The sequence below is a fragment of the Gracilinanus agilis genome, chromosome 2 (assembly GCF_016433145.1).
Source record: "Gracilinanus agilis isolate LMUSP501 chromosome 2, AgileGrace, whole genome shotgun sequence".
In the NCBI taxonomy this organism is placed as follows: Eukaryota; Metazoa; Chordata; class Mammalia; order Didelphimorphia; family Didelphidae; genus Gracilinanus; species Gracilinanus agilis.
Genome location: NC_058131.1, coordinates 557,523,699 through 557,540,933, shown reverse-complemented (window position 1 = coordinate 557,540,933; position 17,235 = coordinate 557,523,699). Strand labels below are relative to the sequence as shown.

General features: G+C 36.1%; 1 protein-coding gene and 1 non-coding gene across 2 annotated transcripts; both read right to left on the bottom strand.

Annotated features, from left to right (window-relative positions):
- Positions 1-571: 571 nt before the first annotated feature.
- On the bottom strand, positions 572-16,733 carry LOC123234157 (olfactory receptor 6S1). Its single transcript, XM_044660098.1, has 2 exons — positions 16,656-16,733; positions 572-1,543 (listed from the first exon to the last, which is right to left on the bottom strand). Exons 1-2 carry the CDS (start codon positions 16,731-16,733, stop codon positions 572-574), a joined length of 1,050 nt encoding a protein of 349 aa, XP_044516033.1.
- On the bottom strand, positions 16,631-16,712 carry TRNAL-UAG. Its single transcript has one exon. It is a non-coding gene; the product is annotated as a tRNA-Leu (tRNA).
- Positions 16,734-17,235: the final 502 nt, after the last annotated feature.

The window sequence follows — 17,235 nt, the reverse complement described above, 5'->3', positions numbered from 1 at the left end:
ATTTAGGTGTAACTAGTAAGTTTTAAAGGACCCAGACTCAATCTATGCAGACTTGATCCACTAGCATTTCTTCCTATGCTCATTAGGTAAAATATTTATGGCAACCTTATTGACTTTAAGGAGGCTTAATTAATTAATATACTATTATTCATTAATTATTCATAATAAATACATCAATAATAATTAATAATAATTAATCAATCAGAAAGAGCCCCCAAAGACTGTTAGGAAATCCAGTTGGTATCTATATTTGGTAATGACAGTGATTACTTATTTTGGCTTGTGAATTCTTTCTTGGGGAAAAAAAATAAGAATAAAGTACATAATTCTTGAGATACTTGCTAGTTCTAAAATTCTGCAACTTATTGTTACTCAAGATGTTAGTAGAATGAAAATGGCTAATGGGAAAGATTTTCCCAGGATCAAAGTACTCTCAGGTATGGAAACAAGAGTAACTCTCATAAAGTACTAAAATATGTGCAGAATGTCGAGGCAAATGTACTCAAATCTACTCTGTCCTCTGACTCTTTCCTTTTCATTTCATTTTTTTTCTAGCCTAGCCCTAAGGATATCAAGGATGCCCAGAACAAGCAGCTAACCCCTTCTTAAGCATATCCCTTAAAGCTTCCTTCACTCTTTCATTTCGAAGGGTATAAATAACAGGGTTCATTAGTGGTGTAACAAATGTGGTCACCACTGTCACTGCCCAGTTTGTGCCAACAGAACTACTTTGTGATGGCCGGACATAGAGAAAGATGGCACTTCCATAGAAGAGTGTAACTGCCATCAAATGGGAGGTACAGGTGGAGAAGGCTTTCTGTCGACCTGAGGCTGAGGGTATTCGAAATACAGCCAAAACAATATGACCATAAGAAGTTGCAGTAAGCAGAAGGGAGATCATGATGACCACTGAGGCCAAAGCAAAATCAACTTCTTCCAATTGCTTGGTATTGGTGCATGCCAGGCGAAGCAGGGGACCACTGTCACAAAAGAAGTGTTGGATCACCACATCATGGCCACAAAAAGGAAGCAAGGCCACAACCACTGTAGGACCAAGCACAGGGAGAAGACCCCCTGCCCAACAAACCAGAGCCAATCGTATGCATATGGCCCCACGCATCAGTATGGGATATCTCAAGGGATGACAAACAGCAAGGTACCGATCCACAGACATGATAGCCAGTAGCAGGAATTCAGAAGCCCCAAGGCAGAAGTAGAAATAGAATTGAGCAATGCAAGCAGTGAAAGAGATGGTATGTTGACCTGAAAAGAAGTTAGTCAGCATCTTGGGAATAATCACAGAAGTGATCAGTATCTCTAGACATGACAGGTTCCCCAGGAAAAAGTACATAGGAGTCTGCAGACGGGGATCAACTCCTACCACACTTATAATCACCATATTGCCCATTAAGGTCAGCAGGTACACTAGCAGGAATATTGAACATAGCTCAGTTTGCATGCTGTGAAGAGTGGGGAAGCCTGCCAGGATGAATTCAGTTACACCACTGCTCTGATTCCTGCCCATAACCACTGGTTTTCTCACCTGTTGGACAATGAAGAGATAGTGAAAAAGAATATACATTAATGGTACTTACCTATCCCTAACCTCCTCGTATTCTTTCCTCATTAAGAGATTATACTATAACCAAATGGAATTAGTGTCCTCTTTTAACAGATTGGTTGGGATATTTTTTCAAAGATATTTTATTTTCCCAATTACATCTAATAACAATTTTCAACATGTGTTTTCTGAAACTATAAGATAAAAATAGTCTCCCTCCCTCCTTTCTTTCCCTCTTCTCAGAGATGGTAAGTAATTTGATCTGGGTTATTTATATATAATGCACACATACTTCTCTATTGATCATTGTCGTAAGATAATACTGTTATAAAACTAACCCCTCCCCCCCAAAAAAACATAAATAAACCAATATATGAAATAGTATGCTTTGATCTGCATCTGGCTCTAACTGTTGTTTCTCTGGAGGTAGGTAGCATTCTTTGTCATAAGCCCTTCAAAACTGTCCTGTATTCTTGTATTGCTGAAGTAGCCAGTTCACAGTTAATCATCATACAAAATTGCTGTTACTATATAAAATGTTCTCCTGGTTCTGCTTATTTCACTCTTGATCAGTTCATGTAGATCTTTCCAGCTTTTTCTAAAATCATCTTGCTTATTGTTTCTTATAGCATAATAGTATTCTATCACCAACATGTACCACAATTTGTTCAGCCATTCCCCAGTTCCTCTCAATTTCCAATTTTTTGTCACCACAGAAAGAGCTGCTATAAATATTCTTGTCCAAGTATACGGTTGGGATATCTTTAAAGAAAAGCTAAAGTCAAGTGTAGAAACCATAACCTTCAAACAAAGAGCCTCCTTCCTTCACTTTCTGCCCTTCTTATACTGTGAAGTTATGTCATTCTTTCATTGATGCAAACTAATTGAGAAACTAGCAAATATCCCAGACAAAGCTGAAAACAGGAAAATCCAAAAGTGTTTTTCTGAGGTAACATTCAAAATCATTCAACCCAAGTCAAATGGGTAGCTAGGTGGTACGGTGGTTAGAGTGCTGAGTCTAGATTCAAGAAGATTCCCGAGTTCAACTTTAATCTCACACTTACTATCTGTGTGACCCAAGGCAAGTACCTTAATCCTGTTTACCTCAATTTCCTCCTCTATAAAATAAGCTGGAGAAGGAAATAGCAAGTCACTCTAGTATCTTTGCAAAGAAAACTCCAAATGGGGGAATAGAGTTGGAAATAACTGAACACCATAACCCAAGTCAGAACTGGATTATCCCATTGTGCAAGCTGGGGTGACCTTGTTCTTCTATCTCATCTATACTGGTTTACAATTAAAGGCAAAATTAAAAAAATGGAATCCTACATATACTGCTTAGTTTTTTCCCTTGCTTAGAATTGGTGCCCTAACTGAGTCTCAGGATTGGAAAGGACCTCAGAGTCTATATGTAATATAAACTATATTTGACAGAATCTTATTTATGATATCTTCAAGAAATATCTATCCAGTCTTTATTTAAGACCTCCCATAAAAGAGAACGCCCTGCCTCCTAAAGAAGTTAAAGCTATTTTTGAGAACCTCTTTTCTAAAAGCATATATATACATATACATCTCAGTTATCTGAGTATGAGTACATATATATGTATTCATACTGAGATAACCAAACCTCCTAAATCTTTTAAACAATTTTATATTAATAGCAATTTAAATGTGTCTTCCCCTATTTTGTACTTGTTATGCTGATTTTTAAAAATGTGGGTGTAGACTTTTTGCTTTCTTTATTATATTTTGCCTTGTTGGATTTGACTCATTCTTTTAGCCTATCAAAATCCTTTTGAAACCTGATTTTGTTATCCAGTATCTTAGTTTTGTATCACTTGCAACTTTATGCATATATACCTTTATAAAACTCACTCCCCCACCTCTCTCTCCCTCTGTCTCTGTCTGTCTGTCTGTCGGTCTCTGTCTCCGTCTCTGTCTCCCAACCCCCACCCCCTCTCTCTAGGAGTCAAAGCATGGGAAGAAAGTATCTGAACCAAGATTTAAACCAAAAATTTGAACCCAAGTCTTATGCTAGTTTTTATGCCCACTAGACCACAAACAATATATTGACAAGTGTCTTACCAGGAAATAAAAAGGCTGATGTAAACATCTGGAAGGGACCTTAGATGCCAATCTCCTTCTCCTCCTGCATTTTTAGAGATGTAATGGAAGTCACAGATTGTTAGAAATAACAGTGGATTTGAAGAGGATCTGAATTCAAATGTCAATTCTGTTATATGTTACCATTAATGTTACAAACTACATATATAACTTTGGACAAATAATATAATCTCTCTGGGCCTCCTCTTCTGCTCATTCAGAAAGTTAGGCTTGATATTACTAAAGTCCCTTCAACTTCTATCTTATGATTTTTTTTTAAACCCTTACCTTCTCTCTTGGAGTCAATACTGTATATTGGCTCCAAGGCAGAAGAGTGGTAAGGGTAGGCAATGAGGGTCAAGTGACTTGCCCAGGGTCACACACATCCTATGATTTTTTGATATTATGAATTTGAAATCTGGAGCATATACATGTATTGCCCAAAGGCCACATAGGTAGTAAGTAGCAGAGCTTGATTCAAATCTAGGACTTCTCATGTAATAAATAAATACAACATATGAATCACTGGGGAATCACTGGAAGTCATACTTCATGCTAGTCATACATACTCCTATGCTGGAGGTCTAACTTTAATGAATTTCAGAAAGGTCACACATGCTCATTTTTTTTTTTCATTTGTAAAATGAGTAAAATTTTAAAATGTAAAATTTTTTTCATTTGTAAAATGAGGTGTACTCAATGACCTTTATGGTTCCTTCTAGATCTGTCTCTGAACATAAAGTGATTTGTGTCCCTTCCTAAGATCTTGGGCCTCAGTGACACAATCCCATCTTTCCTCGTTTTTCATATGCTAAAAGATGGTACTCATTCATTTTGGAGTCACTTAGGGAGACAAGAGGTGGACAGGTCATATCCTTAAAACTAGAGGAAAAATAACATGATTTGTCCAGGAAAAGAGGACTCCCAATTCCAAAGCACCTCCAACTGAAGGTAAGTCAAACCTGTGATCATTAACAAAGTCAGAAGTGAATCCTCTAAGTTCTGGGGACCCAATAATAATAATTCTTATTGATATAGCATTTTGAGTGAATCAAAACCCTTTATTTATAATAATCCAATGAGGTAGATCTCACTTTGCAGTTGAAGAAGCATGTTAAGTGACTTTAGTATAATTATTAAGTGTTCAAATTAGAACTTGAATGAAAATCTCTTGAGGCCAGGTCCACTCTATCTCCTCTATTATCTTCTGTTACCTGAAATAAAGTAGAGATTCTTGTGATCTAAATAGTTCAAGTTCTGAGTATAACATTCCCTAAGAAAGACTGCCTACCCCAAGAACTTAATTGTTAAAATTTTTATTTATTTATAAGATTTTTCCATGGATACACAATTCGTGTTCTTTCCTTCCCCTCTTCTCCACCCCCACCCCCAACCCACCCAGGCTGACAAGCAATTCCACTGGGTATTTGTATCATTGTTCAAAACCAATTTCCATGTTATTCATATTTGCAATAGAGTGATCTTTTAATGCTAAAACCCCAATTATATCCCCATTGAACCACATGATTGGTCATATGTTTTTCTTTTGTATTTCTACTCCCACAGTTCCAATAACTTAATTTTTAAAAAATTATCCTAGCTATTTCAATACCAGCATGCTTTTTCCTGTATTGAGTGATCCCCAAAATCCTTGTTCCTTTATTTGCTTTAATGTTTCCTTAAGCAAAACCTTGGTTAATATTTATCACAGAAAAAGAAAAGATTTGCTTATATGACATTTCTGAGTTGTAAATGATTATAATTAGAGAAGCCTACCAGAGCAAGGGGAATTGTCACCTCTTGCATGATAAAAAAGACTCTGAGGGGCTTTCATCTCCCAAGGTATGAGGGCCTTTGTAACAATGGCCTGTATCCAAATCTGCTGGAATTGCTATAAAGCCAATCTATCCTAACCTACAGTGAGAGATGAATCTAGGGGATGTTCTCAAGGGGTTCACTTTGGGTGACTAGGTGAAGGGAGGGAAATCTCCTTTCATTTCCACCAAAAACTCCCCAGGATTCTCTTAACAGAGGTCACCCTTGGTGGAGATGAAAATAGGAATTTTCTATCCTTTCTAGCACTCACTGTTCACTCTTTGTATCATGTCCTTGTCAGGGTCTTATCCCCATGGTTTGCAGCATGATTCAGATGATTTAAAAAAACAAACAAACAACCTTATACCTACCATGGAGTACTTCTATATGGGAAAAAAATCAGGAAAAAACAAGGGATTATGTGCCTGGGGTTAACTACCTGTTCTTCTTGTACTTTCCTACCTGGGTGTGGCCCAAAGACACTCCTGTTCTGCCTTGTAAACTGAGCATTCTTTTTAATCTTGAGTGAACTGAATCAGACCTGTTCTTTTTAATGGTCAAGAGGTCCACAAGCTAAACAGCACCAAACAATTCAGGACCTTATATCTAGAGTTGGAGGGAACCTTAAAGCAAACCTGGCCAAACTTGTCATTTTACAAGTGAGGAAACTGAGGCCTTAGAGAAGTAAAATTTCTTTAACTAAATTTCTTACTCAAGATCACACATTTCTCTCCTTTGAGGGTATCTACTAATCTCCATAATATTGTCCCAGTTTTTATTATTGGTCTTGGGATAGAGTAAGATATCAATTTAGATTAAACTACCATTGAAATTAGAATATGGTTCAGACAGAGTGATCCCATAATTATCATTACTTGACAAAGACTTTATTTGAAGAGAAGAATAACCTCACAAGGCTTAAACTATCTCAGGATGTTATTATTTAAAAGATTCAGAGAATAAAGAACATATCTTCGCACTCACAGTTTCTTTAAGAAAGTCTCTGCTTGAAAGATGTTCCCTTTAGGACCAATTCTTTTGCCCTCAATAACTGGTTTTATGTAGAGGATGCACTGGCTGTGGTCCATTCTTTGAGTTTTAGTTCCATTCTCTCTGGTGCCAAGCACTGGAAGGAAAGAAATTAAGGGAGACTTTTTGCTTCTGAATAGTTCTTTTTAATGAGAGAATCCTCAATGCATAATATTAGTAGTAGTTGCTAGTGGAGATGCTTTACACGGAGGACTGGACCAAGAGCAGGAGCCCAGAGGACAGCAATTCTCTGGAAAGGTGATCCCACGGGATGAGGGGCTGAGACAAAGAAAGAGAAGAACAAGCTCCTGGAAGACAGGGAAATTATACTTCAATGGAAATTTCCCATTTGCTGTTCTCATCAAATCTGGAAAGGTCATTGAACATGAAACTCCATGATATTCCCTTAGCATTTGTCACATTTCTCAACTCATCTTGGGCCAAAGAAGTTTCAAACAATAGTATTGATAGTGAAGAAAGTTTGAGATTAGGGAGCAGATTATCTACCCATTCTCATCTTCAACACCCCTTTCTCCATGGCATTCTCAAAGTTGAGATATCTGATAAAGGAACCAAAAAACAGACAAACACCAATATTTTTCCTCTTAGTATTACATAGAAGATTTAGGAATTGGAGTAAATTAAAGAGATAGGGGCATAAATATTACAAAGAGACTCTAATCATGAGGAAAATAATTTATCTTATAATAAACAAACATGGAATATGAATGTTTGAGCATGGGGAGTGACTGGAAGTCACACTTTGAAATCTGCTGCATAAGCTTGAATTAAGTCCAGCAAAATCCTACTCCTTAAACATTCTATTACAGAGTAGCGAGGAACTATAAATGTATATAGGTCAAAAAGAAAGACATTTCTTATTCCACTGACTCTTTGCCATGAAATATGCCACTTTAACCTAATCCAGAAATCAATTATGTTTAAAAAAAAAACCAGAACAGGAAATGAGGACCAATTATTAGTGTTCGTCTGTTGAAGTGAAAGGTTATATTTATCCAGACAAGAGGAGAGCAAGGAGAACTCTTTTAGTACCTGAAAAAAATAATGGAGAAAATTTAATTCATAAGCATTAGTTTATCCAACCACAATTTTTAAGTCAATGAAGGTACAGATGAAATAAAGTCATATAATATAAATAATGCAAAGATTATTTGAGCCTATTGCACAAATGTGATTTGAGCCTATTGCCAATCAGTTGCACATAAGAATATTATTAATATTTCCAAGCAGACTGGAATATAGGAGTTCTTCCAAGAAAATAATCAGATCAGAAGGAAAGTAGGCTCATATGGCTCCCAGAAATCAACAATCCATTGAATTATAGAAATTTTAGGTTTTACGATGTCTAATTCTATTTACAACAATGAATCACAATGAGAAAAGCAACTGTGGTTCCAAGTCTCAATTTTCCCACAATTTCACTCTCAGAGGTCTGTTGTAGGGAGAATTTATATCTGAAAAATAATTACTTTCTTTGCAAAAATAAATAAACAATGAAAATATTTCGTGAGCAGATGTAGGAGTTTTGTAGCAATAGGATTTTAAAAGTAGTCATAAAGTATATACAAACACAGAGGAAGGTTACTCTCCAGCTCTCTTCCAATGTCACTAACTGGGCAAGCTCTCAAATACCATCAGGCCAGAAAGAAATTGTTTTATAGTTGCATAATTTATCTCTGACCTGATGCTAATTGACAGGTGAGCCGGCCAGTGATGGGCTTTCAAGCACACTATAGCCCCTCACTTCTATGTTCTTTCCAACCTCCCCCCTCCCCTACCTTTGGCTAATTCAGCAAAAAAGGAGAATGTTAGCAGTATTAAAGTCAATTGAGTTCAAAAAACTTGAGCAGACTTCATTGAATCTTCATACTTCAAATGAGTGTCTCCTTTGTCCTCTCATAAGTAGTTGGGTTGATTTCCAGCTGAAACATGGATATCCTCCAATAAGATGATGTCCCCAAATACTCCAGACTCTGGTCTAGTTATAGACCTGGTCCAGAAAGTACTTCTTTCACAAAGAAGTTCCTGAATCCTAAGAAATATGTCTTATTCAGATGGAAAAACATATGAATGTTAGGAATGTTCCCCCTGGAGATAGCATCTAATTCCATGGAGTTAACCAGTCAGCCACTAGGGAATGCCAAATATCATATGGAGAACTACCACAGAGAAAATCTAGATTCTAATGAGCTGCAAAATCCATCAGGAATCCAAGAGTCTGAGAATAGCCTGATTTCTGAGCCTCAAAAAAGAAGAACAAAAAGCAAAAAACAAAAACAAAAATCCCCAGGAGGTCAGAGACCAGTGGCTAGAGATCAACAGTTCTAATTACACCATTGTTTCCTAGACTAGAGACTCAGCAAAGGATGAATTTGTATTGGCAGTATCTCATAATGGGAATTATAACACAATTAATTTTTTAAGCATTTATTAATATTTATTTTTTGAAAAGTTAACATGGTTACATAATTCATGCTCTTACTTTCCCCTTCACCCCCCCTAATTTTCCCCTCCCCCCCCCATGGCAGATGTGTATTTCCCCTGGTTTTAACATGTGTCATTGATCAAGACCTATTTCCAAATTGTTGATAGTTGCATTGGTGTGGTAGTTTCGAGTCTACATCCCCAATCATGTCCGCCTCAACCCATGTGTTCAAGCAGTTGTTTTTCTTCTGTTTCCACTCCTGTAGTTCTTCCTCTGAATGTGGGTAGCGTTCTTTTCCATAAATCCCTCAGAATATAACACGATTAATTTTAAAGCACCTACAGGATACAAAGTATTGTGATAAACCCCGAGGTAAATTGAAAGGATTCTGTCCTTATGGAGCTCACATTTTGGTAAGGATGTTTGACATACATAACTAAGACCAATATCACTGAACTTATGCCTCACTGAGAATGTATGAGGGTAGGAAAGTCAGGGCCACCTTAGGAAAAGTTCACAGGACCTTCTCTAACTATTTCCGGGGAGATATACAGAGCACAACATTGAATAGATTATAATTTGAAATGAAGAAGCAATTTCCTGAATGATTCCTTAGCAAGGAGAGTGGTTGATATTAGTAGATATTTAAAAAGGAATTGATCAACTCTTTTTCTTCTTTTCCAATCTGTCTATTAGAGCAGGTGTCTCTGAGCCTCTCTTGGTGGATTAAGGGTGGAGTTGGTGCTATTCCCTCACTCTCACAGAAATGGAAAACATCAAACACATGGCAACTAAAGCACATATATGGTTTTAAACAAGCCTGAATATGGGACTTGGGACTTAGACTGCTCTTTGTGTTTTATTTTTTGCTTGAGTATGGATAACTAAATAGTGATCCCCAAATGGGTATGTTTGGACTTGGAAGCAAACTAATGAATTGGAAAGGTCCAGGGATCTTGTCCCCTGCAAATTGGAGATGATTGGCAATAGGGAGATTTTTTTTTTGCACTGAAGAAAAGAGCCACCAAAAGCAGAAGGAAATTCAGTCATAGGCTGGGATTGTCACAAGACACAGACCAGTATGGAATGATTTGGATGTTATCGGTTGGTTGTTGCCTTTCATACAAAAATGACATCACTGGTGATCTTTTAACTGGATCATACATTGGATTTAAGTGAGGTAGAGTTGCACAAAGTTATCAGCTTCATTCTCTCTTCAAGAGTCATCAAAATCCAGTGGTAAGACAAAAGTCAAAATAATTGGTATTGCCTTAGGATACAATAAATGAATTTGGCTTCTTTGAAGTCTAGCCAAGTTCTAAGTGATCCACAATGACTGCTTCCTTTTCCTTCATCACTATTGGAACAAATTGTTCTTATCAATACATTCCTCCAGAAGTCTTTGTGCTTGGGGTAAACACCTCTCTCTCACCAATGGGTTTCAGGCCCATCAGTTACCTTCAATCTGGTTTTGCCCACTTGCCAAAACAGTTTACTAGGATGTAGTCATTGTGCTTTCTACAGCTTCTTAGAGTCACAGGAGAGAGCTGGATGATAAGTAGGCACCAAAGGAGAATGAGCAGCCCTGAAAAGGGCTCAGCAAGCCCTAACACCAGACATAGGTCTTTCCTGAACACCTGGTATGCCCCTTGAACATTGTAGAGACTAGAACAAATGTAAAGCTTATCCCACAAACTGCTTCTTTTCCTAAAGTGTAATTTATCTTCTGGGAAAGTGTATCAGTTGGTAGGCCACTGTATCCTGGTTTAAGTTTTTGTCAGTTCAAATTTATAATCTTTGTGTTAAGGTATAAATTGTTTCCATCACATCATACTGTTCAGTTGGACTTAGGGCTTCAATAATTCAACAATTGTTTATTGATTCTGTGGCATACTAGGTATATTCTTATCTTGAAAGTATTATTGATGTATGGTTATTGTAAGCCACAGATTCCCCACCTACTAATATTACCATTGATTGATTTTCCTAGATTTCCATTGCCCCAACTAATGAGGACTTTTCTCTGCCATTGAAGGTGGTACCTTGAAAATCAATAAATTTTATTTTATTGTCAGGGGTTGCTGCATTGACATAACATTGAAAATGATTAATTGATAGACACCAAGTTTATATACTTGGGTTATACCCTTTAGCTCTCCTTTAAAAAAAGAGCAGAGATACAGTAGAATTTGGATATCTGGCGGTCAAAGTCACACAAAGAGATCTGGATGGAGATAAATCTTTAGAAGGTGGTCCAAGGAACTATTTGCTCCAAGGGATACAAATAAAAATATCATACATATTTCTCTTCTGGATTTGGGAGTGGGGTAGAAATGGGAGAAAGACAAAAGAATTATGTTGTAAAAGAAAGCTAGATAAGTGAAAAGAAGTCCAATCAAAGAATCTCATATACTCCCTCCCCCCTAGGCAAAGGAAATATGAGTTGACCGAAAGAAATGGATGGCTTTTCCTTGGGATGTGGAGGGGGGTCATGAAAGATTTTATTTAGAAGTACAAGCTGAATTGGGTCTTACAAGAAGAGAAGGTAGGAGTTGAGATATGGAGTCAAAGGAGGTAACATTCATTCTGGGTCTGAGGGATACATGAGCAAAAGTACAGGATAAGACATGGCAGGATGAGAAATATGTACTTGGAATAGTCTAACATAGCAACTTTAATCAAACTTTTTGGCCTCAAAATACCTTTGTAGTTATTAACTATATTAATTGACCTTAGAAATTATTGAGAAAGACAAATAACTTTTTTTATATGGATCATATCTATTGACTACATTAGAAATAAAAGCTGATAAAATGTTAACTCATTTAAAAATAATAACTACACAATAAAAGGTAATGATATATGTTAACATAAATAACATATTTAACTTGAAATAAATATTTTTTCTAAAACAAGAAAATTACTGTGAAAGGTAGCATTGTTTTATATATTTTGGAAAATATCTTTAACTTCTGGCTTAATAGACAACTGAATTCTTATCTCTACCTCTTCATTCAATTTTGTGGGATACATAGTTTTGGTTGAAGTACATGGAGAAAATCTGATAATAGTGTATTATCAATACCAATTACCAATAGTGTATTAGTACCCCCAATTTTCTCATATCCCCTCCAACATTTATCATTTTTCTTTTTGGTCATGTTACCCAGTCTGACAGATATGAGGTGGTATTTCAGAGTTATTTTAATTTGTATTTCTCTAATCAATAGTGATTTGGAACATTTTTTCATATGACTATGAATAGTTTTAATTTCTTCTTCTGACAACTGCCTATTGCTTTGACCATTTCACATTTGAGGAATGCTATGGACTTTAACTTCCATGTGCTGATTACCTAATCTATTCCATCAATTCACTACTCTTTCTTAGCCAGAACCAGATTGTTTTGATGATTTCCACTATAGTATAGTACAAGATCTGGTACAGCCAGGCCTCTTTCTTTCATATTTTTTTTCATTAATTCTCTTGATATTCTTGGACTTTTGTTCTTCCAGATGAACATTGTTATTTTTCTAGTTCTTTGAAATTATTTTTGGGTAATCTGATTGGTATGGCCATGGAAAAGTAAATTAATTAGGTATAATTGCCATTTTTCCTCTATTGGCTTAGCCAATAAGTGATTAATGTTTTTCCAATTGTTTAGGTCTAATTTTATTTGTGTGAAGTGTTTTGTAATTGTGTTCATATAGTTGCTCTTTTTATTTTGGTAGGTATACTCCTAGGCATTTTACATTTTCTAGAGTTATTTTGAATGGAATTTCCTTTTTATCTCTTGCTGTTGGTAAATAGAAATGTTGATGGTTTTGAAGGTTTGTTTTTGTATCCTGAGACTTTGCTGGTTGTTAATTATTTCTATTAGCTTTTTAATTGATTCTCTAGGATTCTCTATGTATATCATCATATCATCTGCAAAGAGTGATAACTTTGTTTCTTCATTGCCTATTTTAATTCCTTCAATTTCTTTTCCTGCACTTATTGGTACAGTAATACAATACAATATTAATACATTAATTAATGGTACAGTAATACAATACAATAGTAGTGGTGGGCATTCTTGCTTTACCCCTGATCTTATTGGAAAGGATTTTAGTTTGTCCCTACTACAAACAATGCTTGTTGATGGTTTTAGATAGATATCATTTATCACTTTAAGGAAGGTTCCATTTATTCCACTGTTTTCTAATGTTTTTATAAGGAATGGGTGTTATATTATGTAAAATACATTTTCTGCATCTATTAAAATAATCATATAGTTTCTGTAGGTTTTGTTATTGATATGATCAATTATGCTGATGATTTTCCTAATATTGAACCACTCCTACATTAATGGTATAAAACCCACCTGATTGTGGAATATGATTCTTTTGGTATAATGATGTAATCTCCTTGCTAGTATTTTATTTAAAATATTTGCATCAATGTTCATTAGGGATATTGGTCTATAGTTTTCTTTCTCTATTTTAGTTCTTCCTAGTTTAGATATCACCTTATGTAATGAAAAGTGTTTGGAAGGATTCCCTCTTTTCCTATTTTTCTAAATAGTTTATGTCATATTGCAGTTAGTTGTTCTTTGAAAGTTTGGTAGAATTTACTTGTGAGTCCATCTATCTCTGGGGCCTATTTCATAGGTAGTTCTTCAAAGGTTTGTTCATTTTCTTTTTCCTATGATAGGGTTGTTTAAGTATTCTATTTCCTCTTTTGTTAATCAGGGTAGTTTATATTCTTATAAGTATTTATCTATTTCACTTAGATTATTAGATTTATCGGCATATAGTTGGGCAAAATAATTTCCAATAATTGCTTCAATTTCTTCTTAATTGGCCATGATTTAGCCTTTTTCATTTTTGATACTGGTAATAAGATTTTCTTAATCAAGTTAGCCATTGTTTTGTCTATTTTATTTATTTTTTCATAAAACCAACTCTTTGTCTTTTTTTTAGTTCAATGGTTTTCTTACTTTCAGTTTTATTACTCACTCCCTGAATTTTCAAGATTTCCAATTTAGTGTTTAATTGGGGATTTTTAATTTGTCCTTTTCTAGGATTTTTTAAAATTGAATGCCCAATTCATTCATCTGTTTTTTCTCTATCTTATTGATGTGAGTATTTAGATAGATAAAAATTTTCCACATAGTACTTCTTTGGTTACATCCTATAAATTTTGATGTGTTGTCTCTAGCAAATAACATATGTCATTATTGAAATAATTTTGACCTTGAAAAATCCCCGAAAAGATTAATTGATTCCCAGGGTTCTTTGGACCAATCTTTGAGAACTCCTGGGCTAGTAACATGGGGAATAGTATGAGCACTGGGAAATAAAGTTGGAGATGAGTTATCTAAATTATTAGAAGCCACTGAATTTGTTTAAATGGAGGAATGATATGATTGGAACAGTGCTAGAAATGTTAGTCAAATAGCAAGATGAAAGGTAAATTGCAGTTGAGAAGGTTTGGAAGTAAGAAGGCCTCCAGAATTCTAGGTAGGACTCCTACTTTGAACTTCTGGGAGGACACGAACCAGAATCTCTCAGAATAAGCAAGCATGAATAGGTTGGTTGTAATATGACTTGTTGGAGGGAGGCTGGAAATATATGTGATCATGAACCTATTTGGATAGGAAAGGATTATAATCTTTTTTATATCATAACTATTTCCTAGAACACTGAATGTCAGAGCTGGAACCTGGGAGAACATCTAACCTATTGCCTGTGATTTATGGAATTGAAGTTCAGGAAGGAGATAGAACCTATCCAGTGTAACCCAGCAAATTAGTGGTAAAGCTAGGACTAAAGCCCAGGACTCATGACTCCAATGTGCTTTCTTCCTTCCTTATTAGAGTATGCTTTTTTAAAAATCCTTAACAAAGATCAAATAAAGTAGGCCTTTTACATTTATGTAATAGAATTGAAAAGGATTGTACATGATATCTATATTATATACATTTGGCTTTTTAATATATTCAATATGTTACTTTTAAGTTGTCCTTATCTATAGCCTTCCTTTTGTTTTCTACTGTGAATTTCTAAAAATGCTTCAATGACCCATTTTTCTTTTTTCTTTCCTTTCTTTTTTTTCTTTTGCTACTTCATCCCTAGTCTCTCTTTCCTTATCCTTATACTAAAGAAAAAGCAAAAAAAAAAAAAAAAAAGCATCATCAAACAAAACAAATGTCTAAATTGTTATATGTCTTTTTTGTCTTTTGAGTTTAAATCTAAATCTCTCTATCTCTGCCTGTCCATTTGTCTATCTATCCAACACATTTCTCAGACTCCAAATTAAGAATTCTTGTTTCCAGTATGAGTTGGCCTAGTCATCCTCAAAGTCCTTTCCAAAGAATGAAAAAAAAATGCATATGAGCTACAATTTTGTAAGCAAACAACATTAAGTTGTAACATAATTCATGTTAAATGTAATGGACACTGTTGCTAGGACCTAAACATATTAAAACATAAGGTTTTCCTTTTTTTTTTTTTTTAACAAGAGGCAATGTATTAGCAATCACTTTACTGTGTTGTTTTACTTAATTTTCCAGTGGTTATTTTGTTGCTTTTTTTTTTATCCTTTTGGTTTTCTTTCCTTTTTGTTAGTGTTTATGTTCTTTGGGTTAAAACAATTTATCTTTTTAAGAAAATATAAACAAAGGAAAACGAAAAGCAAGCACTTAACTGTTCAGCAAAAGGTCTGCTTTCTAGAGACTAGTGCCCACTTATAGCAGTTTAACTGACTGGGGTATAAAACAACATTGCCTAGATGACAGAAACGATGTTATCATCTATTTAAGGCATGTAGATTTTACCTTCATAATTAACCAGATTCTACCTCTACCCCTCAATTGCCAACACATTAGTGCAGACCTTCATCACTTCAATCCTAGACTACTGCAAAAGCCTGCTGGTGGTCTACCTGCCTCTAATCTCCAGGCCATACTTCATTTAGCTGTGGATGTGATCTTCCTAAAGCACAGGTTCAACCTTTTCCATACTCATTAAATTCCAATGGCTCTCTATTGCCTCTGGGATCAAATATAAAAATTTCTGTTTCAAGTTAAAAGCCCCATTCTAAACTGCCTTCCACTCATCTTTCAGGTCCCTTTGCATCTTACACACTCTCCTACCCATGACTCCCACTGTACGTTGAGATCCAGTGACTGCTGGCCTCCTTGCTTTTCCATGAACAAGACACTCTGCCTCTTATCTCTGGCACTTTTACTGGTTGTATCCCAGGCCCGGAATGCTTTACCTACCCAACTGCCTCCTGGGTGAACTGGCTTCCTCCAAGTCCCAGCTAAAACTCCACCTTCTACAAGAAGCCTTTCCTTATCCACCTTGTTGATTATCTCCGATTTATCCTGCATATATCTTGTTTGGACTTTGTTTTTCACGTTGTCTCATTGAGACCAGGGACTGCTTTTTACCTTTTTCTGGATCCCCAATTTAGCACAGTTGCCTGACATGCTGTTTATAAGAGTTTGACCCTTAAATGGTTTAAAACAATAACACCTTCTACACGCTTTGTTGAAAATGTTAACAAATTTAAGTGATTAACACCAGCGGACTTCCGTATTCTTTCAAGAACGTTTTTATATATATTCACAAGGTAACAAGGAAATTTTTAAATAGTAAATTTATTTTTAAATTAAAAATGGATTCTCATGGCAGCGGTGGGATTCGAACCCACGCCTCCGAAGAGACTGGAGCCTAAATCCAGCGCCTTAGACCGCTCGGCCACGCTACCTCTGTAGGTTCCTTCCGGCATTCGTCTTTATCTCCTTGTTTGAAAGCAATTCATCGAGTGTTTTTTTTTTTTTTTTCGGATTCTATTTTCTGAGCGGAAAGAAAACCGAGATTCTCTTTCTATCTTTCATTTTAAGGCCGCCTTCATTTCAAATGACTTGATCGCCTACAGTTTCCTGGCTCCGGCCTCCGGGGACGCGGCTGGAGTCTAAGATTCCACCACCCCACGGCCCCGGAATGAGTTCGAGACCGAGGAGCCCGAGGGAATAAAGGGTCTACCGACCGGTTCCAGGAGCCGGGAATAACGGATACCCACCTGGTACCCAACAACTACGTCCTCTCTTTACCCAGATTCGCATTTGGGAATCTAGAGGATCCCGGAGTGGGTATGGAGCTGAGCGAACCTTGGGGCAATGAGAGGACCAAGCTCTTAAAGATAAAATATGTTTCAAACTCCTCTGTAAAATCTTTCACATTAGACCTCCCCACCCCCACAGCCACCCCCACCCCCACAGCCACCCCCA

What these genes read in the sequence shown, in the direction of transcription:
- LOC123234157 (XM_044660098.1), bottom strand. Translation starts at nt 16,733, where the DNA reads ATGCCGGAAGGAACCTACAGAGGTAGCGTGGCCGAGCGGTCTAAGGCG. An exon ending in GCTCCAGTCTCTTCGGAGGC is followed by an intron (nt 1,544 to 16,655) that starts GTGGGTTCGAAT and finishes ATTGTCCAACAG; the next exon opens with GTGAGAAAACCAGTGGTTAT.